This window comes from Acipenser ruthenus, chromosome 2 (assembly GCF_902713425.1).
Source record: "Acipenser ruthenus chromosome 2, fAciRut3.2 maternal haplotype, whole genome shotgun sequence".
Classification (NCBI taxonomy): Eukaryota; Metazoa; Chordata; class Actinopteri; order Acipenseriformes; family Acipenseridae; genus Acipenser; species Acipenser ruthenus.
In genome coordinates, this window is record NC_081190.1 from 17,309,611 (window position 1) to 17,334,568 (window position 24,958).

General features: G+C 36.6%; 1 protein-coding gene across 10 annotated transcripts in view; it reads left to right on the plus strand.

Moving 5' to 3' along the window:
• Positions 1 to 24,958, plus strand: part of LOC117399458 (cAMP-specific 3',5'-cyclic phosphodiesterase 4D-like) — a 365,779-nt gene that overhangs the window by 321,205 nt on the left and 19,616 nt on the right. For 8 of the 10 annotated variants that reach the window (XM_058990262.1, XM_058990265.1, XM_058990254.1 and 5 more), the window contains one exon: positions 20,247 to 20,359. In XM_058990262.1, coding sequence (XP_058846245.1) covers positions 20,247 to 20,359 — 113 coding nt within the window. Of the gene's footprint in view, positions 1 to 4,760; positions 4,776 to 20,202; positions 20,360 to 24,958 lie in introns of all 10 variants that reach the window. The other 2 variants (XM_058990283.1, XM_058990282.1) reach the window with 2 other exon arrangements.

Sequence of the window (24,958 nt, forward strand, 5' to 3'; positions counted from 1 at the left end):
GGAGGGGTGAAGGGGGCTATCACTTGGTACTGTCTACATCTAGGTGCAATGTTGGTGGCATGTGCTCTATGAGTTTCCCTAGAGAGCAAGGAGGGTTTCTTCCTGTTACACTCATAGGCTTGGAACCTTAGGAAAGATGTGCGAAATATAAAGTCACACTGTTAGGTCCGATTTACATCTGATCACTAGTTCTGTGAAACGGCTGAAACTTCAATTGTACCAGTGACATCTATATTATTATTATTATTATTATTATTATTATTATTATTATTATTATTATTGGGTTAAACATATGTCGTGCCTAATTTTAGTCTTGAAAAAGAGGGGACTTATCAGATTTTAACATAATGATGAGATTGGTATTAAATCAGTGAACAGTTGTTAGCTAATCGTGTGACTTGATCAAACTGCCTCTTCTAAGCAGAGACTGAATTTTCCACTGAGGACTATGTTATGTATATCAAGTGGCCTAAGCCAAACCAGGTCCTTGAGATGTAAAAGGCTAGTTTGAAGAAGCGTTGTATTGAAAGAAGCATGTACTGTACTTAATGTTTTTGCTTTATGTTTTACTCCAGATGTAGTGGCCTTGTTCTTTTAAAGAGTGCAGTTATGTCTCGTATGCAGTACAATTATCATATTAATAAATGCAAGGGCCTTTGTAGGCTTTCTCATTTTTGCTCTGCTTCAAGACTGAAGGTCTGACCTACTGTATGCTGGAAGTTCTGTTCATGGCGATACAATCCTTGAACATTTGTTGTGTGTACTATTTAGGGTTTATTATTAAATGGCACTTACATTTACATCCTGTCTACTTCACAAATGCTATACATCCTTAAAGAGAATGTGTGCACACACGACCATTCACTTGGCTTTCCAACATGCATTTTTAATGGGAACATTCTTATTGTATTTGTATTTAAAACCTAAATTTAGTCATTGCCAATGATTTTACCCCAGTTTTCTCCCCAATTTGGAATCGCCAGTTTGTATTTTATTAATCCCGGTTCACCGCTGCAACTCCTCGGTGACTCGTGGAACGGCGGCTGACACACGCGTCCTCCAAAACGTGTCCCTGCCAAGCCATCTTTTTTCGCACTGCATCTCCACAGCGGAGCCATCAGACCTATAGTCCCGGAGTATAACACAGATCTGAATGGCTCCACAGCAGACCCACAGGCGCCCTATCAGCCACAGGTGTCGCTGGTGCGCTGTGAACTGTGGATTGCCCTGCCGACCTAAGCCCTCCCTACCCGGGTGGCACTCGGCCAGTTGTGCGCTACCCCCTGGGAACTCCCGATCACGGTTGGCAATGACATAGCCTGGATTCGAACCTACGATCTCCAGGCTATAGGGCGCATCCTGTGATTTGTATTTCTAAAGCAATGTTTTAAACCAACAACAGGCAGGTAAACTACATGATAATATTTCCCTCACCACAAGTACAGTTGACAGCAGTGCTGCTGTAGCTGCACATTGGTGGTTTTCTAAAGTAATGTTTTGTGATTTGGTTATATACAGAATGTACTTTAGGTGGCACTAGAGAACAACGTAATGACTGAAAAAACAGGTTTACAACACAGATGAAAATCTCAATTGTATATACCCTTCATTGAACAGGTCTTTTTTTAAAATATGGTATTTATAATTTCTTATGTTTGACAATAAAAAATAACCTTATAAACATATTGAGGGGGGTTGACATGGTGTTTACATTAAAAATAGTTAATAGATTTTCACTCAAATTAAATAACAGCTACTAGTACAAGTAGTACAAGTGTTTATTTATTTATTTATTTATTATTTAGTGTTATGCATTGTATTACCGTGTTTATTATCTATGTATATATTTTATATTTGTAACACTCCTGATTGTTTTGTATTTAATATTATATATTGTTATTTAAGTTTATTTACATTTTAATTTGAATAATCAATAGAAATTATTGTTGACTATCTGAGATCGTAAAATCTTTTGAGACTACTTTGTTTTCTGCACTAGCTGAAAATACAATGTAATAAGCATATATTATTACAATTCTTAATAATGTAACATCTTTAATAATTATGAAATACTAGTCCCGACCGTATTACTATTTAGTTGAACTCTACTTGTTTGAATAAAAGATTGAAGTACTGTGACAGCCATCCACAGTAGAATGCAATGGTGGAACAGTGCATTCTGTCATGTGGGATGTGTAAGCATCCATTAAGCTAGACGTCAAATTGTTTGTCTCTGGAATACAAGGAGGGTTTCTTCCTGTTACACTCATAGGCATGGAACCTTAGGAAGGATGTGTGAAATATAAAGTCACTCTGTTAGATCAGATTTACATCTAATCACTAGTCCTGTGAAACTGCTGAAACTTCAATTACTGTACCAGTGACATCTAGAAAGTGTTATTATTATTATTATTATTATTATTATTATTATTATTATTATTATTGAGTTAAACATACAGTAGGTCGTGCTTAATGCGTCTGTCGAAAAAGAGGGGGCTTATCAGATTTTAACATACTGATGAGATAGGTATTAAATCAAGCTCTTTATTAGTTAAATCAAGTTCTAATCGTGTGTCTTGATCAAACTGCCGACGGAAACGATGGAATGCTGGTGTTTCTGTGCAGAAACCTCACTCTTTCTTTCACAACATCCTGCCAACACAGTGACAGGTGCTCTGAAACATTTGGCTCTGCCTCACATGGGGGGCATGACTGATGATGGTTTAGAGTAAAGCGTATGACACTGTTTACACAAATAAACATCACCTTGAGCTGGGGGTGCTCTCTGTGCGTTACACACAGGAAAAAGTACATCTTAATTGCAAAGAAAAATGCTTCGGTAACAATTGTCTATGAATTCATCAGGAAAAGTGCCCATTGTTGATGTATCTGTCCCACACTCATTAAACCAGTCACAAGTTAGACCTGATGGAAGAAACTAATAGTTTGATGACATGCAGTGTTGCAAGCAGGTGTTTTGGGGTCAGATTACACCCCAGTGATCCACCAAAACCTCACAGTTAAATGGGAAAAATCTTGACCCCACAAGTATGTAAGAGTTGTGTATGTAATTCAATCAGTGGGCTCAGGCTGGTCTAACTGAGACCATGGTGTCATATTCAGCTGGTTACTGACCAGATTCAAGCTGCTGCTTCGAAAGCCAAGGCATTGTAGAGTGCAGCAAAAGAGAAAGACACATAGATTTTAGGTCTTGATAAGATTTAGTTTGTTTATACACTGAGGTCAACTATGAAGTTTTTTTTTTTTCTTCTGGTGATTTTTCTTTCTTAGTTCCTTTGATAACAAGCAAATGGATATTATAAAGACATAATCATAATATTGACAAGACATTCAAAAACAGAAGACATTTCGTGGTTTTACTCAAAATGCACGATTCATTCCAAACTTGTTAAAACAGTTCTATCTTTAAGACACACAACCATTGTTTCTGCACTGCTGTATACAGCTGTTCCACCCTTCAATTGTTAACCTGGAATGCAATGTAATTCTTTCGGTAAGATTTAACTGGATTATATAGTTGACAAGCAGGAATTATGTATTGAGCATATGCTGTGAATACCTAAGACTGAATTAAAGCTGGTGCTAAAAAAGCACATTACCACTCCTTTTTTTACACAAAAAGACAGACATAGTCATATAGGATGATTTAGTTGATTTAATATGTTTGTTAGTTTTTATCAAGAGGTATACTTGTACATGGTATGAGACAAACAATGGCTTTTCATTTAAGACAGACCACAAATATTAAGAAAGAATGCTTTTTTAATTTAAGTTTTTAGTCAAGGTCAGAGTCCAGTGTTCTGTTTAGTTATTGCATACTTATACAGCTGCTGCAGGTTAGGAGTTCATGACCTGGCATCTCAAGTTGATTTGTCCTTACCATGGACAGGACAGTTGCTGCTCTTGAGTCCAGGGTGAACAGCTGACTAGGGAACAAGGGGGAATCTCTGAACCAGGTGATTATTAAACTGTGTTCTGCTTCATTAGCCTCTGGGGTCCTGCACCCCTACAGTCCATGCATTTTACCACCACTTTGAAAAATGCTCATTGTGGGCATACTGTCTACATACTTGCCAACATTTGGAAACTGTTCAGTGGGATGCTCGTCTCCGGGGACAGGGCGGGGGTCATACGCATCATACACATGGGAGGAGTCATACGCAAAAAACACTCACTATCATATAATAGACGTACCCCCCCCCCCCCCCCAACTCAACACGACATGACCATCATGACAGTAAAAATAGACATGATGAAGCGTTCTTACCTTTGTATAAATTAGTGATCAGCAGATGTGTCAGCCGCACGAAGAGCACAGCGTGTGGTTTTCACTAACTCTACTGTGCAGAATTAATGATTTTTTTTTGTATAGGTAAATATCGGGACTTTCTTCATATGCTTCGGGACGCGGGACATTTGCTAGGAAATCGAAAAAATGTGTCTACAGCGTACTTTGTTTAGAAGTGTTAGGGTTGCATTTGTTTGATCCACCACTATTAAGATGTTAATTGTTATGAGATTGTTTGACTGTTAATTTATTTATTTTAACCACCAGGCATATATACTGTAATATATAGTAGATACATAAAAAAAAAGAATGTGTTGTGACTTATTAACATACATATTAATAGTTTTATAGTAATTGGAAGTTTTTAGTTTCTCTCAGATTTAAAAAAATTAAATGGTATTCTCAGTTGCTGGTATACAGTAAGTCAACAGGAAGTCACACATCACTACAGCCCAACAGGAAACAAGTGTTTCCTGTTCCCCGTTTTTAATTACTCCAGCATAGTACTGCAAATTACTATTATATTATATGTTTTTTGTTGTTTTTGTTACATATTGTATGCATGAAGCAATGGTAAAACCAATTTAGCAGGGTGGCATTAATAACTCCAGTTAACAATTAAAAAATTGTCAGGTTTTTACTGAAATGCAGCAGTAGACTAATCGTGTCAGGCATGCTTATTCTACACTGACCTCTTTGTTTTGTATAAGTTAGTTTTAACAGAAATATGTGTGTTATATAAACTTATAATACTCTTGGTATTTTTGTTTTGAATTAATTCTAAATACTGTATATTAAAATGCAAGAAAAACCAAGAATAGTAGAAGTCTGGGCATGAGCAGTCACTTAAACAGGATATATACCAAGACTATTGACATGCATATTTGTTGTTATAAATGTCTGCCTGCATATCAGTTTTGTCTTTTCTTGGGAACAATTCCTGAGAAAAAATTGTATGAAAGACCTTCAAGCACGCTTTTCTTTTTCTTTATCTACAGCAAATTATTCCACTTTGTATTACCAAATGGCTAATTATTGGTAAAACATCAACAGTCTCCTCTAACAGAGCATTTTAACTAACCCTCCATGTGTGAGGTCATTTTGTGATTGAATCCCTAATCATAATATATATGTTTATGACACACAAGGGAAAACTTGAATACATCATGGATGGCTTACAGTTACACAATACAAAATAAAATAAAAACAGAAGCTTTACATTTTAATATACTTACATTTAATATGCTTAATAATAACCATCACCAATGTATTCAGTTTTTTTTTTTAATACAAACATATTGTTATTGATCAGAATAGAGTAGTCAGAATGAGCTGTACCTATGGGCAGGCACTGTACTAGGAGGGTTTACCTGCATCATTTAGTTTTGTTGCCAAGCAACAGAACATTTTGTTCTGTATGCTGTTTTTACAATCAGGCTGAGAATCAACAGCTGGTATATCTACCTATCTAGCTACCTATCTATCTATCTATCTATCTATCTATCTATCTATCTATCTATCTATCTATCTACCTATCTATCTATCTATCTATCTATCTATCTATTGGTTACTGGAAAAAAAGACTATAGCTTTTTTGTAGTGGCGAGTGATTTCAAGGTACAAGTATATGTCCTCACGAAATTCCAATATAAATTAGTGTTGCTATTAAAACGCCAACATGTGCTATCGGGCTATACCGATGTGGCCAAAGGTTTAGCATCACTTAGTGTAGCATTTTAGTATTGAGACATAATTACAAAAAAATTAAAATAAACTATATGAACATAATTTAGATATTTTATTTAGCATCGTATAATCAAAGAAACTACCAAATGATAACGCTAAAGTCTAAGCCCCAAATGTCATTTGTGCATCTTATTCTATGACCCCTTCTAGATACAGGTGAATTTTTTTATTTATTTTTGCCTAATACAGTGGTCGCAAACTGGGGGGCACCGTGGAGAGTCACTAAGGGGGGCGTGACTATGACTAAAGGGGCAGTTCTGTAAAAAAAAAAAAAAAAAAAGCTAAATACATAAATGTTAACAAACATATTCTTAAAAGTCAGAGTGTAAGCGCAGCTCTGCATCATACAATGCCAAATAAAACGCGTCAAAGGGCATGGGCTTGCATGTTAAAAGAGCTATGCACACCTGACATGAGCAAAAGTAATTAAAACTATTAATTTAAATTGAGTAATGCACAACACAAGCGAAGCAAGTGGCTTGAATGAAGCGAGCAAATATAGAAATACATTTGTTTTATTTGTATTTTGCTACGTGCTGTTTGCGTCGCAATGGACCAATCAGAAATAAGGTCAAAGGTAGTGGCTGTCAGACTGTCAGTGTCTTGCTCACGCAGACATTACCACAGAAATAAAAAAAAATCGACATCAATTAGAATTTAATTATTAAAGATGAAAAATATAATCCTCTTTATGATGTCCGTGGTTAAAGACAATAAAAAGAAGGACGCCACATGTCAAGAAATACAGCAGCAGAAAAATTGGAAATTGATGGTATGTCTATTTCGCTTTATTTCACCTTAATTTTAGTCAAAGTGCCAGGGAGCGCCACACACTGGTTTCGTATTTCTGTAAAATGATGCTTCTTTGTTTTAATAATGTTGACCAATAATTATAATCATATTATTAGCTCTTTCACAAGCTGGTGGTATTCCCTAAACTGTTTCCTTTTTTTAGTGTTTTCACGCACCACCGTTTGTGAGAATTTGATAACTGTGACGCTACAGTCAGAACATACTTCCTTTGACTGTTTGAACAAATGCCACCTTTCAGAAAACGGTTTGTGGTGCCAGATTATGAATGTTTCTGAAGTTTTTTCTTTAGATTTATCCAGTCCTTCAGTCCATTTTCAGTGAAAGCAGGGTCTTTTGAACTTCTGAAAAAGTATCTGCAAGGAAAGCAGAAAACTACCTGCTTACTGTACTCTAAATATGAAAACTTATTTTAATATTCTGATGAAAATGAATGTTTTTTCTTACCAAAAACAATTTTCGGATACACAGGTTAACAAGGCCATGACGGCCCTGTTGCAGTATCACTAAGGTCCAAAATACAGGATTTAGTTGCAGGAGACAATGCTTAGCTGGTTTAACATCTATTCTTCTCCCCGATCTGAGCCCCGTATAGATATTGGAAAGTTTACTAAGAGTGCAGTTTTTTTTTTTTTTTGCAAATATATCTTATGAAATACGTTGAATACCCCTTCATTATAAGTATGACAGTAAGGGCATTTTAGAAGCTTAATAGTCAGTATTAATAACTGATTTAAATTGGTGTGAAGTGATGGAAATGGTGTTCGAAATTGGTGTAGCTACTGTAGGACTGCAGAACAGGTTAACAGATTTAAAGGATTTAAAAAACAGTGCAGTTTGCTATCCTTACTGTTTTTCTAATTTGCTTAAATAGTCATAACATGTTTTAAAGTACAAGCTAATGCTATGTTAAACTTCATTTAATTGGCCATCTTATGTTGAAAAAGAAAAACAATGTCAAATGTATATGTAGCTTTTGACAAAGTCCCGCAGAAAGATTTTGACAAAGTCCCGCATAAAAGATTAACCCTCAAACTGAACGCAGTAGGGATTCAAGGAAATGCATGCACATGGATTAGGGAGTGGTTAACATTTAGAAAACAGAAAGTACTGATTAGAGGAGAAACCTCAAAATGGAGCGAGGTAACCAGTGGTGTACCACAGGGATCAGTATTAGGTCCTCTTTTATTCCTAATCTACATTAATGATTTAGATTCTGGTATAGTAAGGAAACTTGTTAAATTTGCAGATGACACAAAAATAGGAGGAGTGGAAAACACTGTTGCAGCAGCAAAGGTCATTCAAAATGATCTAGACAGCATTCAGAACTGGGCAGACACATGGCAAATGACATTTAATAGAGAAAAGTGTAAGGTACTGCACACAGGCAATACAAATGTGCATTATAAATATCATATGGGAGATACTGAAATTGAAGAAGGAATCTATGAAAAAGACCTAGGAGTTTTTGTTGACTCAGAAATGTCTTCATCTAGACAATGTGGGGAAGCTATAAAAAAAGGCCAACAAGATGCTCAGATATATTGTGAAAAGTGTTGAATTTAAATCAAGGAAAGTAATGTTTAAACTTTACAATGCATTAGTAAGACCTCATCTAGAATATTGTGTTCATTTCTGGTCACCTTGTTACAAAAAGGATATTGCTGCTGTAGAAAGAGTGCAAAGAAGAGCAACCAGAATTATTCTGGGTTTAAAAGGCATGTCGTATGCAGACAGGCTAAAATAATTGAATCTATTCAGTCTTGAACAAAGAAGACTATGTGGTGATCTGATTCAAGCATTCAAAATTCTAAATTTATAAATTTAATTCATGACTCAATCCTAAAATTCTAGGTGATGCAAAACTTTTGGCTGTAGCTGTACCTGCCAGAGAAGATAGCAACACTAAAAATCACATGTTTATTGATGGATATGTTGACATATGTAAACAGTTAAAATAGTATTCACTCTAGGTTGTTCTAAATGTGGTGTTGGATGCTACAGGGAATGTTTTTCATGTTTTGTCATCAGACATTGCTGAGCACAGTTATCACAGAGAAAGGTTAACAACACCACTGGGACGAATAAGTATGTGAAATTTGCCCACCCCAGCCCCAGTGAACCCGCATTGATGAAATCTACCTCACAATAAAGGCATATATCAAGGTAATTAGTAGGCTTAACAGAATATGTTCTCTAGGAGGGACAGTACACAACATGCCACTCTCTCAATAACCTCTCATTTATAAATATAACCCTGTAACCTACCATTACTTGCGTTCATTATTGGCAATCCACACCCATCTATACCCTTGGTCTCTCTTATTTTCCAAAACAAATGAGGTAACACAATTCCACAGTCCAACAGCCAGATTAGTCCCTAGTCTGACAAGGAGGTCTGAGACAAGTTGTTATGTACTCTACACAACTGATCAATTCAATACATTCATACAAGTTAAGTTGAGTTACTAAAGCTAGCTTTCCAGCAATATTGGTTGTCTACATCCTCAACTGAACTGAACAAGTAAAACATCCCAAAATATTTCAGACACACTGAAACAGCGTTGATGAAAAAGTACTGACAGTAATACTGCCCTAATTCCATTGTACTGATGTCCATAGAAAGCAGTCACTTTGAAGTTTCACAGACATAAAAAAAGAAAAAAAAAGTGTGAAACTTGAATAATTTTTGAAGGTTAACTTCGATACATCCCTGTATGTCTCTCTGGGGTATGAACAATTGTTTGTAATGCATGGTGTGAACAAAACCCCACATACCTCCAGTGGTACAAAAACAGGATGAATAAATGGAGCATTCAGACTGTTTTTAAAGAGCTGTCAACTTACAGTGACCACAAATATATATATATATCTTGATTTTTGTATAAGCCACCCTCTTCTCAATGAGTGGTTGGTACAGATGATTATATCAGTACTCATCCTACCTTAGCCTTATTGCCTTATTGCCGTCTTCCCTTCTGACAGTCACGTTTGGGCACAAAGGAGGACCAAACCTCTGTTCTGAACATATTCGGAGACCAATCTGATACTACACCTTAAAAGCCAGAGGAAAGCAATTACACTGAAGAATCTCATTTAGAGTATACTCCATTCACGTTTTGTTCATTGAATTTGAATGCAAGATAGATTGTGGTAAAAAAAATAAATAAATAAATAAAATCAACATTGAATAAGATGTTGCTATTAAACAGATATTGTCTGTTTGCCTGTTCTTAGCACAGTACCTACTGTACATGTGTTTGCAAGTCAGTCCAGTTTATGTTATTAGAAATGTATCGTTATTTTATTGTATCATGTGAAAAAAAAGGGTACAAACTGTAGAATAAAAAAAAAATCCATTACTTTTGCAAGTTGCAAGCTGTACATTTAGGGAATAACTGTACATCATACTGCACATCACAGTTGTATATGTATGCAGCTTGCAAGGTGAGACAGCTTGCAAGCTGCATACACAGCTAGACACGGCTAGACAGAAATGTGTCTCTGTTTAATGAATTAGTAGTTTGGAATTAATCTGCTTTAGCAGTATCTTAAATAATTCCTTGCCTTCCCAATTATTGATCTACAGAGTGTAGCCTTTTTTCAAAGGAAGGCCCTGATAGAACAGCATGTTGTTTACAGTCATTCCACATTCCATCTGGTTCAGGAATCCAGTCCGCATGTTAGCGTTCACTCAGCCTTTTTAAACCAGAGTGGCCTCTGAGGGCTGGTTTCTGATGTCGCACTAAACATGATAAGAATGCCATTGACGTCAGAGGAGTCATCATTAGTGAGAAAGGCACCCCTGCTCTTGAAACCGCACAAAGTGAGTGCAGAGCTATTGGAAATGAAAGCAAGGCCTGAAGTGAGGGAGCAGGACACACTGGCTTTATCTGGACCCCTCTTTAGCTTCTCTTATTCCTGTAAAGCATTCAGAAGGAATCAGAGTTTCACTGGAATGAAAGGGCAGACATGTTTTAACTCCCGTAATAATACCAAAAAATGTGAGAAAGAGAGTATCAATCCATCTGTGTGCAGACATAGGCTCTGAGCCAAGTAATGAAATAAGCTGCTTTTATTGTACTTGCTGTATAGAATCAGATAGGCATTTAACAAATTTGAAAAAAAAATAGTAATGACCTCTAAGCATACTTTTAGCCAACTGTAATTGTTTCATAAACAATGTCATTTGGATGTTACGATAAAAAATAACAAATTGTGAATACATTTAAATACTGTTAACGAATAGAAAAAAAACTGCATTGATTGCCAGTGCTAATATTCTCTATCATAAAAACAAATAAATAATAAATATATATATATAGAGAGAGAGAGAGAATAAAAGGTGACTGGGAGTGTATCATAACTGTAAAGTTGTGTGTATTTCAAAATACATGCATACAATAGATCACACAGTATCTATCACATAGCAGAGGGCTAAATATAAGTATATGTAATTATACAGTTTATACAGTACACACACATGCACGCACGCACGCACACACACTGAGCTAAGAATGTGTTTTATCAACCAAGCATTGTTTTACATGCTTTATTGTGATGTCATTAGGAGTGACATGTGAAAATACTATTTGTTTGCTGCTAAAAGAAATAAAGAAAAACAAAACAGGAGTTTTACTAGTACTAATAATTGTTCTGCTTTATTTGAATGGACACTGTTTATTAACGGTTAACCAGTAGCTCACTAGCATGTTTACACATGCTCACTTCTAGTTCTGGACAATCCATGTTTTTTTATTTAACAGAGCTCTAAGGTAAATTAAATAAACAAAGAAGTAAGTAAATAAATAAATAAATAAAGTTAAATATAATTCCATTCTACTGATATCCATAGAATTGTATCTGAACGTAGCCAACAAGGTTTTACTGACATAAAGTTTAAATCTTGAATAGTTTTTAAACATCTGAAGAATGCCAAGTGAACTTCGATACATTCCTGTAGGTCTCTCTGAGGTATGAACTATTGTTTGTAATGCATGGTCTGAACAAACCCCCACATACCTCCAGTGGTGAAAAAACAGGAAAAATAAACAGAGCATTCAGACTGTTTTTTAAGGTATCATTTAATATGACAACTTACAGTGATGACAAATAAATAGCTTGATTTTTTTCACTCATCCTACCTAAACCTTATTGCCTTATTGCTGTCTTCAAACCTCTGTTCTGAATCACAAATTAGGAGACCATAAATATAGTAGTATATTAATATACTGTTTGTAAAACAAGATGCCCACTGTATCACAGATACATATAAATGATATATATATTTTTTTTTTGTTTGTTATGTTTTCACCAAGTCTGTCAAATATTATATCATAAGAATACTATAAGTTACCAGTAAGTAAAATGCAGTATATTCAGCAGCTTCACATGTTTTTGTGTGAATGTTGGCGCTAAGCCCTGGCTGAAGGTAGCCTTTAGGTTCATTAAATTTTAGTTTGTTTGCATAGCAGCAAGGAGTTCTGCCAAGACGTCACTCATTTGCGTTACCAACATGTATTGCAGTTTAAAGAAAGGTTTCTATTCATCATGTTTCTTTCAGTTAGAATTTGATCAGTTTTACATGACGTGAACGACTCCTGCTACTCATTGTTGTTTTGTTGCAGAAAGTACCCTTTTATGACAATTATAAGCCAAAGCACCCAAGGTTAAGTGGATATGGAAGATGTCAATTAGCTTCCTGTTTTTACTATCAGAATTCAACGCCCCAGTGGATTACATTTGCCAAACAACACTCAGGCATGAAGACTTTGTAAAATAATATACATTCATTAATGAAGGATCAGCTAGTGAAATATGGATTATCAAGTTCACATCTGGACTAGTGAATACTTATATTCAACTTTATAAACAGAAGAAATGTTGTTTAAAATAAAGTACATTTTACTAACCTGTTCATTCATTTAGATTAGGGTTTAATATACTGTGGAATGTACCACGAATCCAGTGTACTGCAATGTACCAATTTACTCTGGAACTGTGACTTCCGGGGCGCCGTTTGTGTCATCATCATTTTATCATCATGAAATGTACATTGTATGTCATCAATGAAGTCACAAAATGATGTATTTAGTGCACAAAATGATGTATTTTGTCCACAAAATGCAAATTTCATCCACAAAATGATGTGTTGCATCCCCAAAATACACATTTTGTTTGTACCTCACAGGTGGCAAACCTACTTGTGGTCATTTTTAAAACTACTTCACTTCAGTGGCTGAACAGTAGTAAATAATGATCTTAGAATAAACATCAATAGAGATTCTGAGAATGCCAAAGAGCATACATAATATGATATTAAACAGTTACATGTGGATGGTACTGTAACAGGAACTCTGTTGTAAGTGTCACATCTGCTCAGTGTCACAAGTCCACATTTCCCTAGCAGTCACTCCCCATTGACAGTACAGTAACTCATTTATTAGCATTAGTACATTGGGATAAGATTTTAAAACAAAACCCAGGGATAGTACAAAGGCGCAACACATTCTCTCTGCCTGAATAGAGATTCAGTGGTAGACACAAGTGGTACAACTTGCAGGGAGTAATGCATTGCTTTTCAGTATGGTGATACTTTCTCTTTAGGTTTACAACATGTTCCCTGTTTTTATGCACTCTTCTCTGTCAGCAGTATTTATTACATGTTCTTTAAGTATGCAAAATAGGTATGCGTCTATAAAAATGAATGCACACGTATCTTTGAGATATGGCTTCACAGGATATACACGTATGTACCAGGTTTGTTGTATTTCTTTCTTCATATTGTGTCACATTTTAAATAGTGTTTTATGACAACCTTGCCAGCTTTTGTCAGTCGTTTTTCAAGTTGCTTCTTGCAGGCATAGTGCGGTACTCACATAACCCTTGTATGACATGTCCCATATATGCTTGGTATGTGATGCCATCTGCTTCATTTGATATAATAAATGTCTCTGCTTGTTGAGTTTAGCAAACAGAACGAGGCTAACGTGAACCCATGCCCTGTATGATACAGTACAGTAGTTTCCATGATTCTTGGGCTGGCGGCTAGCGTCTGCATACGCTCAAGATGCTGACAAGGGTCAAAGTCTTGCAGAATATAAAGAACAACAGAGGCAGGGATTGTATTATTCTGTTGCTAGCAGTATAGTGACTTTATGAGGTACTAAATAGCAAACAAAATACTCTGACAAAGATAACGTAATATATCTGGCTAAATTAACAGTTTTAACATAATGACTTTTGACAATGGGGATGTGACAGTTTTGCCACACACATTACCACCTACTTCAGGCCTAGGTTTGAGGCCAAAGTTTCCTGCACTACAATTAATTCAACAGATTTAATTTCTTATCCACTAAACTTGTGGTGGTTGTCTTGTAACTACATTGGTGAAGTGGAATGGTTTGTCCTCTTTCCCCGTTAGTTATTGGTATTATTTCTTCAGCTATTGTACTTGGTTTTTCTGTGTAATATACTGTATGTCGTGTTTTCATTTCATGTTCCTTGTGGCACAAAAGGTGTTCTGCAGTTCATTTTCTGGATTTCCTTTATTTCGTTTCCCCCTACTGTAGAGTATCTCTGTGTCAGTGTCTGCCTCTGAAAGTTCACAGACCTTTTACATGGAAAGTTATATAGTAGGTGTTTGCACTTCAGAACTCATGAGCTCCCTCTAAGCCATAGGTAACCAGTGCCGTGCACTGTGGGGGTCTCATTGCTGAGCTGTGAGATAAAGGCTGTGGCTTCTCGGAGGAGGTAGTTGACATTTTGAGTGAGCTGACCACTTTTCAAAACCACCTTTTCTCACACACTACACAGCTTTGTAGAATGCACTTGTACACTACACAGTACCTCTAAACTATGGGGTGTTTTCCACTGTTTGTCGCTTAGACAGAACAAATGGGGTTCTCCTTGATTCAGACTGTAAACTTTGGCAAGTCCACATTAGTGACTGGGTAATCTATAACGTTCAATAAGAACATTCTAGATTGCAGGCTCACTTAAGCCCACACTTACAACTAAATGAAATTAGAGTATTAAAATCAGAACACAATAACTCTCAGGCTTTAATTAGTTTGTAATAGCAGTGGAATTCTATGGTGTGGATATTGTGTTTAGTTAATGATCTTACATGGTCCATTAACACTCTTAGACACAAATGAGGGCTCTTCATTATCACAGTACACACATCTGCGGCTGTTATTGCTGAAGTAATTTGATTCCTCCATGCAGCATTTCTGAACTTTAACTCGTCAGGGAAAGAGGACTTGTCTAAAAGGCATCACAGTGTATCCAGACGATGCTCCCTCGTGCAACAATGCTTGTTTTCTTTCCCCACAACAGCCAGTTTTATTCCCCTGCTGATTTAAGATGTGTGACTAAAAATATATTAAAGCTTGTGGAATTACGTTAAATATATTGCTGTGATACGTACAACACGTGATAATGCAAAAGCAAAGTAGTGCTTTTCTTGTTACAATCAGGTGTAACGCTGCTTGGTGTTCTTTAATGTGAGTGGAACAATTACCAAACAACCTGACATGCTGAGTTAATGTACTTACATCTAACACTGTTTTATTTATTTATATTATTTTTTCATTAGACCTTTAAGATGATTCAGTTACTAACATCAATCTTTTCACTGTGAAGAGCATGTGGACCCGTATGATGGCGTTTCACAATGGTTCACCCAGTGAGTGGTCCTTACCTTTCTTGATTTGTTGCACATGTTTCACTGTACCGCCTGCAGACGGAATGAGGTCAAACGACTTTGTGGTTTTCATACATTCTTGCTGTAATAAAGTTATGACGCAGGCAGAAAACCTGTCTTACTTCAGAATAAAGAAGCTCCCAATTATGTCATTGCTTGACACAAACAACTTGTTGTTTCTGGAATACTTTATCATATAGTAATTTCACATTCCATTAGTTTGAAGATAATATTGATAATGTCCTTTCACAACACCCATTCATTTTAAAGTCTAATATATGAAGTTTGGAATTAATGAGTGCGTATCTAAATGCCTGAACTGTATGGTATAATTTATATTAAAAATAAATAAATAAATAATAATAAAAAAATTGTATTGATGGTAAAAAGGCACCATAAAGTGCATACATTTTCATTCTCGTTTTTGTATTTTTGTATTTTTTTTTATAATATATTTAGATATATTTCTCACAAATCTGGAATATTATTTTCTTGCACTTTTCACACAAACCATAAACTAGGTATATTTAAGGTTTGTCATATAAAAACCATTGTGATTGGTGTTTTACAAAGACATGTCATTAGATTAAGCAATTGCAATGCCTTTTTCATCATTATACTGAAAGAAGTGACAACATCCTTCCACCACAATATACGTCCATTAATTGTAGTTAGTCATTTACAACGCAGCGCACCTTTAAATGTTAACTTTAAAGTGGGTTTTGGGGGCGGGAGATAGATCTGCTTTCCTCCTATCTTCTCCTGCCTATCAAAGCTATCTGCCTATTTAAGCCACGTCACAATCTACCTTCCTTCTCTTGCGTTTTGCTTTTTGTGTGTTTTGCTTTTTGCATACATTGCAGGAAACCTCCCTGCCGGATTCTCCTAAAAATATCTTATTCATTTCTCCGATGGACATTTAATGCAGACCTGTACAGCTACTCATGCCTTCGTTCAAAGGGGGGTCCTCGCCGCAGCTTGTCAGAGGGGACCAGCGGCCACACTGTTCTTTCACAGCTCATGCGCTTTTTCTTGTCTCACCCAGAGACTCTATTGTTTCTCTCTCACTGTACCAGTAAGAGCTGTAGTCATCTACAATCTTTAAATACTAAAAAACAAATACTAACAAACTATTCCAGATACCCCTGCAGGCGCCTGGCCTTGGAAGACTCGCCTCGCCTCTTTGAGGGCGGCTCCTGGAGACAGGGATTCGCTTTCCTTCCTTCTTTCCAGGTTATGAACCTTTCCGTCCTCTGGGGGCATGGCCCGGTCCACGAGGCAGCGCCTCCAAGGATTCACCGCAGAGTCAGAGGATTTCTATGTTTTCAGGGGGTCCCGGGGGCCTATGGGGCTGACCTCCGCAGTACGAGGTTCTTGCGGTATAAAGTCCGGACCCCGTCCTTTGCCCTGGCCCGCAGGCCACTAACAGTTCTAAACAAGCACTCCTGGCCCGCAGGCCATCATCATTCACTCGAGGCTAAGCCTCTAAACACTAACCTATATTTTCACGCAGCCCTAGCTCCCACCCATGAAATAAAGGCAGTTTCATGTGAACATGAAAATGTTTACATCAGCAAGTTTGCACTATACAAAGCAATACAAAAAATAATCACCACAATTAAAAAATAGGTTATAGTGACTTATTATGAATAAGAGTATTTCTAATACCCTTCTTTAGTTTTAACACTCTTAGTTTTATTTTCCTTGAGTTTGATATTTTGCAATAATGGAAATGCCCTGAAACTGCCTTTCCAAATACTGCAAACCACATGGTGTGGAACTTTGTGCACTTCACTCTTGCTTCTCTGTCAGATAGCCAAGTATAGCAACATGCCCAACACCAACACTGTTTTCTCATTTAAAGTTAAAGTTATGGACTCGGTGACCTGTACTCCTTTCTATTATTTTCTAGTCTCTCTTTTTATTTTATGGTATCATATCAGGAAGGTAAAAAATGACTTTCATTTACTTACATAACAGAAAGTGGTCGGTTCCTTAGCTGTAATAGGTATCAAACTATTGCTTGCTTGCATATCCCTAATTGTCTCTGGTTTTAACTTAATATTTGGTTTGGTTACCTTTATTTTACTGTGATTTAAAGGAGCTGTGCACCTAAGGGATAATATCATTGTGCTGTTTTCATTTTGCACTATGATGAAGCTCCAGTAAGTGCCCTGTTCATATGAAATAAAGGGCTATTTTATAACCTTGGTTTACAATTGCATTGTAATTGTGAGCAGGCTTATTTTCAAGTCCCAGTGCTGTGTTAGCATCCCAAAGTATTTATTTATTTATTTATTTATTTATTTATTTATTTTAATATTGTGATTTTAAATATCTTTTTAGTTTGATAATACAGTAATTCAAAACAGCCACCAATGAACATGTGATGGGGTACACCCCACCCCTGTGTTTATTTGTATTTTGTGTTGTATTATTATGTTTTAAAGCTATTGTTTGGTGTTTAAAAACCACATTTTGTTATTATTGTTTTACAGCATGGATGGGTTTAAAATTCCCCATCCAGCTAAACGTGTGCATAATGTGGCCATCTCCAAATTAATTAAGTGATTACCAATTTGGAGATGGCCAGGTATATATAAAGAGCGAATGTGCCACTCATGAGGGTTGTTGGTTGTTCAGAGAGGAGGAACGTTTTACACCGTTTTACACTTTTTTTATTTGAAAAAGTTAACAACCGCACATTTTACGTTTGTCAAGCAGTTACAGTATGCAAAGGAATGGTGGATCTGTATGCTGTAGGCTTTTTATTGGGCAAGTCAGACTACTGACAAGCTTCATACTTTTTCATGATTTTACTACAAAACCAAATAAACTACATACAGTAAAGTGAGGGAAACTGCAATGTATTCCTGAAAGTTTGCTAGGCTTAGCGGGCTGCGAGGATGGCAGGATAACAGGGTAGATTTAGATATATTTTGCGACACACTGGTTGAGGACTATTAGCTGGTAGAATGTGAGCGTGGCATCCTAACAGGAATGGTATAGCGAGGGAGGACTGTAGCTGTCTCTTTCACTCTTAAGGTGTTTATCTCTTTTTAAACCTTATCAATATGTAGGGCTAGCACTGAACAGATGACCAGTTAAGTGATAGTCGACCTCAGAAACTGGTAGTCAACTAACCAAAGGTCACGTGATTGTGAGGTAATTGTGAAGAATGTGGTTCAGATGGAAGGAAGTTCAGTCGCGATTGCAATCCATTAATATATAAATTATATTTTAGAACATTTAAAAAAATCCCCCTCAGTACGATAAAATGTACCCTAACCAGCAGCTCTGGTCCTCAGAGAAGACATTTCTGCAGCCCTGACAACTAGATCATGAGGCAGTGTAGTTTCCTGTTTTTTATAAGTAAAACAAAAACACTACTTTCTTGTTATGCTTCCCTGAGAAAAATGTATGCAGCCTCTTTCTGTTGCAAGTGGTACCTTTATAGAATGTATGCAGACTAAAAGGTCAGAAATGTCTGGTTACAGATGTATGGATGAGTGTTGTAAACCATTACACATGGGTTCATATTTTAATCTAAAATGTAACATAATTGTGGGGCATGCAAACGTTACATATAAGGAACATTTAAATGCACAATCACTATTGTATTTATCTATTTTTTCACAAGCACAATGAAGCCATTGCAGTGAAACCTCAGCCTTTAAAGTAAGCTAGGCTCCCCTTCCATGTCAACACAACACTGCAAATTCATAACAATGACTGCATTGATCATCCCATTATTGTTTTATCTAACAAACTTATGCATTTGGTTTATTTGTAATTGTACAGATACTGTTCAGGGCTGTCCTCTGTGGGTGTTATCTCCACAACTCAAAGGCAGCCTTGTGTCTGCAGTGTTGATGCAGTATCAGGTCCACCAGTCAGAAGAAGTCCATGCCAGGTTTTACGATTTCCAGATTCACCGCTCGTGTAGTGCTAAAGCTTTTGGTTTTGGTTCAAAGGAAGCAGCGCTCTTGCTTGCCTCATAAGAGCCTTTCCTGACTAAAAGATTGAAGAGACAGAAACTCTTACATTTTTTGTTTTGTCAGGCAGTTGTGAGCAATGTGTCATTAATACCAGAGGCTTAAGAAACAGGAAATCAAATCATCATTTACCGTCACTGATCCATATGGTTAACAACTGTCTCAAGAAGCTGGGCTACAACACTTCTCTTTCGTTATTGCTATGCATTATTAAATGCTACAGCTCTGAGAAGTTAGATGGATATTCTCTGTTAACATGGACCTATTCACAACTCAAAAACTGATTTTTAACCTTGCTATGGATACGCCTTGGGATTGTTTTGGCCATTTATGCCATAGTTTGGATTACTGACAGTAGTGGGCTTTTACATGGAATACAGTTTTGTTATAGGTTTTTTACACTGACTGATACATAGACCCAGAACTAGATGTGTTTGATCAACCAATAGTAATCTAACTGGGATTGGAGTATTGTGATACCTGGATAAGGAGGCTGCTCTGAACTGGGAAAGCAGATATTTTTCTTCACTGAAGGGTTTTTACAACATTATGAAGAATCACTCATGTGTGAACATTGGGCATCCGAACATGGCTGTCTATGGCATGGTGGATCCTTTGGATGCCTGTGTTAGCCCCGTGAAGCGCTTGAGAACTGAATTTACCTGTCTCTTTGCAGAGGAGGCCTACCAGAAACTGGCCACCGAGACCTTGGAGGAGCTGGACTGGTGTTTGGACCAGCTGGACACACTACAAACCAGGCATTCCGTCAGTGAGATGGCCTCCAATAAGGTAAGACATAAGCACAGGTTACTTCATAACGGCAGCTGTTGACTATACGACTCTAACAATTTCTGCAGAGAAAATATGGTGTTTTGAATTTCTGACTGAAATATATTATTCATTCACTATCATCTGTGTTATGTTATTGAAGACAGGTGTATTTACTTGTTATAGTCAAAGCCCACCTTCCAAGTGCTGATAGCGTTTTTACAAGCATCCAATACAAAACACAAATGGCTATTCTTCCACTTGGTAGCAGACATGTCTAAAAGAGTACATGTAACCTGTTGGATATCACTGAGGTTTTTAATACTCATTACAAACCTGCATTACAGTGTGCTTTTAAGATTGTATTATTAACAATAATTCATCAATATAAACCCATTAAAATTGTATAAGCAAATGCAACACATACATTTTAAATATATTGAAGCAGTGGCTATTTCATCGCGTTTATGAGTGCATTCTTGGTGATTTTACAAATGTAGCGTGTTCTGTGTACAATAGTATGTTAAGCACATTATTAACCTGTTTAAAATAGTTAACTGGTTGTAAAGCGCAGTGTCGGGTTAGTGCTGCTTATGATGCTATATCGCACAAACAGCAGGCAAGACAACTGTTTATTCTGATATCGTTTGTGTCTGTAGTTTAATTAAATAATGGATTTCTGCTTAATATGGAGCTATGGGTGCAGGCCTAAGGTATATTGCTGGATGTTAGAATCAAGTATTATACTGTGTACCTCAAGTGATTTGTCTAGATGATGCTTTCCTATCAAATTATTGTGTGAATGACACATATCAATCACCTGAAACGCGGATTACTATATTCAGTACTGTTCAGTGCTGTGCTTCCCCTTTACTGGCAACTGACTGGTTTCATGTTTGTTTTAGCTGCACTATTCCTGGCTTGATTAATCTCTTATGGTAATGGTTAGATGCTTGACACCTACATGTTTCTTGAAAAACAAAAAAAGAGTTAAGTTTGTAAAGGTTATCAGTCTCCTGGGTATGCTGACATGACATTTGCCTAGGTGAAGGCTGACTTGTCACAGCCAATCTGAAGGTCACATGTCTGATGCCACACTCTACATCAAACCTTTTATTAGGCATTTCAGTCACATCCAAAGTGGCTAAATGGCATTTAGAAGCAATCAAAACACCACTTTGATCTTCACTGCTACCGATACCTTTAAAGCTACTTTTACCCACCTGTATGCTCGCTATTGGGAATCATTTGCCAAAATTAACCTGTATGTTTATAATGATAATATGTCTTTACTTTCTTGAACCTGGGTTTTCAGTTGTCTTTAGTAAGCATGTCTTAAAGCTACCCATTTATGCTATGAGTTTCAGGGGTTAGCAGTTTTCTACTGGACAGGAATCAGCTAAACAAAATCCCTACAGTACCTGACAAACCTGGGGCCCGTTTCCCAAAAGCAGCTTTAACCTCACCAGCATCGTCAAACCATCCTAAGAGCAACATTTGCAAACTGCAGTATTTCCCGAACACCATCGTAACTGCAGTCGCTCTTGAACGTCTACTTGAATTCACTAGCGAGCTGGCGTAATCTGGACATGTTCGTGGAGGTTGTAATGCACTGTGGGAATGTAAAGACAGAACTTAGCAAGGGCTGCTATTCAGAGGTTAGTTGCTTTGAATCGTCAGCAACACCGCAGACCCCCTTGTAGTCGGCTCGTTGCAATAAACATTCACATAAGCGAAATCCTGCCATTTCTTGTGAACCTCTTTGCCTCAAGGAGGACCAGCGTTTGCAGCTTTTACTTTCATTGCAATTTCTTCCCACTTCTTTTTTGTTTGATTTGTTACGTTATTTTTTTAATTTACAGAACAATATGTCCGTGATTATTTCTACTTCATAAATTAATATTTCTACCTCATTTTGGCACAATATATTTATTTTTTTCACTTCTTTTGTCTACATTTTCAATCAGAGGAGCATTATTCATTCGATTTACGAGAACACTATAATTTATGTATAGGTTACTCCATAAATTAGTTTCAAATGTGTTTCCCAACAAAGCCCTGAAGAAGCACTTCAAAGTCTAACGATGCACGTGAACATCAGGAACAAGCTGCACTTCCACGTGAGGTTTTGGGAAACGCACGTCAAGAGAGGCTGGAAGCAGCCGCACGTTCATTGTGAAAATGATCGTGAGCTCCAAGTACTTCTGTTATCGGAAACCAGCCCCTGGTCAGACAGTGAAATAAAAACAAAACAAAGGGTGCTGCAGTGATGTGTACAAAGGCTTGGATTGTAGGATGGAAGGCACCCTTTCACTAAGCTTTGTAGAAGTTTGACATTTTTTAAACGCTGATAAACTGTTGCTCAAAAAGGACGTATCAAACTGTATTTTATTCTTTAAAAAACGATCCTGAAATAACATTAGTTTAAGCTTTGTGAATACAGCCCATTGTTTGGAAAGAGCATCAATATTGGTGTCTAAGCTTACACTAACACACAATATATATAGATAGTTTTTCAAAAATTCAGTCTACATTAACTCGGCTGTTTTATTTATTTATTTATTCATTGTTTTAAATAACGTAGCCGAACCAAAAGCAGGGTAATCAAAAGAGAGCATAAATCTTTCTGGCTGTAAGTCTTTTGTTGTGATCTTTTATTTTATAAACAGTGGTGGTCACCCTATTAACATCTGCAAGAGATACATCTTCATCACCACTTTTTTTTTTGTACACGTTTCTCGATATTGAGCTGTCATTCACTGTCTTACACTCTCACATACTACACGTCAGATATTTTAAAAGACATAAACAGGACATGCTATGATCCTTTTAAATAGGACAAAAATTGCAGACAAAGTGAAATTACACTACGACCTTTTTATTAATGTAGAATGTATTTGTGTATTTGTTTGCTTCAGGGGTGTCTTTTGAGTGGTTGGATTGTTCGAGTATAACAAAAAGATTGAGTGACAGCCCATTGTACTGTGTAAACAGCCACTGGATTGTTGAGAGAAGGTTATGGTAATTTGTAAGGCTGGGTCAGTGCCAAATTTTTCACTATCGATATATCGTTCTCCAAAAAAGCAGATACATCGATTCATCAACGTTATGAAAGGGTACAAAAAAAAAATAGTATGCATATTAAATTGATCACATCTGTTTATGCTTATATTAAATCTTTTTTGTACCTTATTCGTGTTGATTTGTACCAGTTTGGGGGTTAAAGCAAAATAGAGAAAATTTTTTTTAAATCCATAACAAGTTAGAGTAACAACCAATCAAGAGATAAAATTAAATAATTTTAAAAAAGCTATCACTGTCCACAGCAGTTTAATAACAAGAGTGTTGTCCATGGCTTATATTGTAATTGTGTTAAGGAACATGATAGTGATAGTTTAATTTAAGAGATGACTGGCACTTGCTTACAATCTGCCCAGCATTACTGAATACCCGCTCACAGCGGACTGATGTTGCCGGGATGCTTAATACTTCTGGCCAAAGATACAACTTCATTTGGAACAATCTTGGTTGTTTTTCTTCAGTTTTACTCTGGAGTAGTTCAGATGAATACATGCAGATTTTGTTTGAAGTTTTGTAGGGTGCCATCTCATTAAATGGTCACGTAGATTAGTTGTGTTACCAGAGTATCCCAAACATTACTTTCTTTACTTTAGTTTCTTGCCGTCTTACTTTAGAAAATAATTGCCAAACATCGGAAGGCAATGTATTTGTAGCTCGGTCGATACAGTATTTGTAATTCTAACACAACAAATGCAATCCTATCAGTAAACACTCACAGGGGACGGGGCAGGGGGGAGAAGGTGAGCTCAATCGCATGCAGATTCAGTGAGTCAGACCTGAGGGGAGCACAGAAGCTCTGCGCTTCATGCAAAAAAGAATTGCCAATTCCAGATTTAATAAATAAAGTCTTTCCTTTGCTTAAACTCTTTACACAAAAACGAAGCACACACTTGACTATTGATAGTTGTCAATCGATAGAATGCATCAAATAATCGATGCATTGCCTCAGTCTTAGTAATTTGCAGCCAACTTTGGTACATCTCCCTTTAAATTCCTGATTAGTTAACACTTGAAACACAGTCCTGTCTTCAGCAGTGATTACTTTTTAAACACTGAAGCACAGCAAGGTAATAAGAGGTTGAGATCATATTATCATAAAACATAGACAGAAAAAAAAAACCTTTTGGATTAGTGGGTCTGTATTTTGAAGCAAATGCAGTCAGAGACGAATTAAACAATTGCTTGCATGAATGCAGGAGCTCTGACAAGTTGTATTCTGTTAAAATTATTGTATTGCCTTTGCCGTTCTGCTTTCTTCATAAATGGGTGTTATTTTTTTCTTCTTGAAAAGTGAACACTATTACATACATTACAGCAATTCTTTTAACAATTTATTTTCTCTTCAAACTGAATAAACCCACACCTGGAGCACTTCCTTAATGTCGTTCTCATAACTGAGAAGGTTCTTTTATGGTTTTATGATATCATTGGTAACTTTGTGCATCATTTCTTCAGCATACTTATAAGGGAAGTTAGTAGCAGACAGCAAAGGCTGCCCACATTACTACCAGCATAACAAGACAGCCTTGTTCTCCCCTT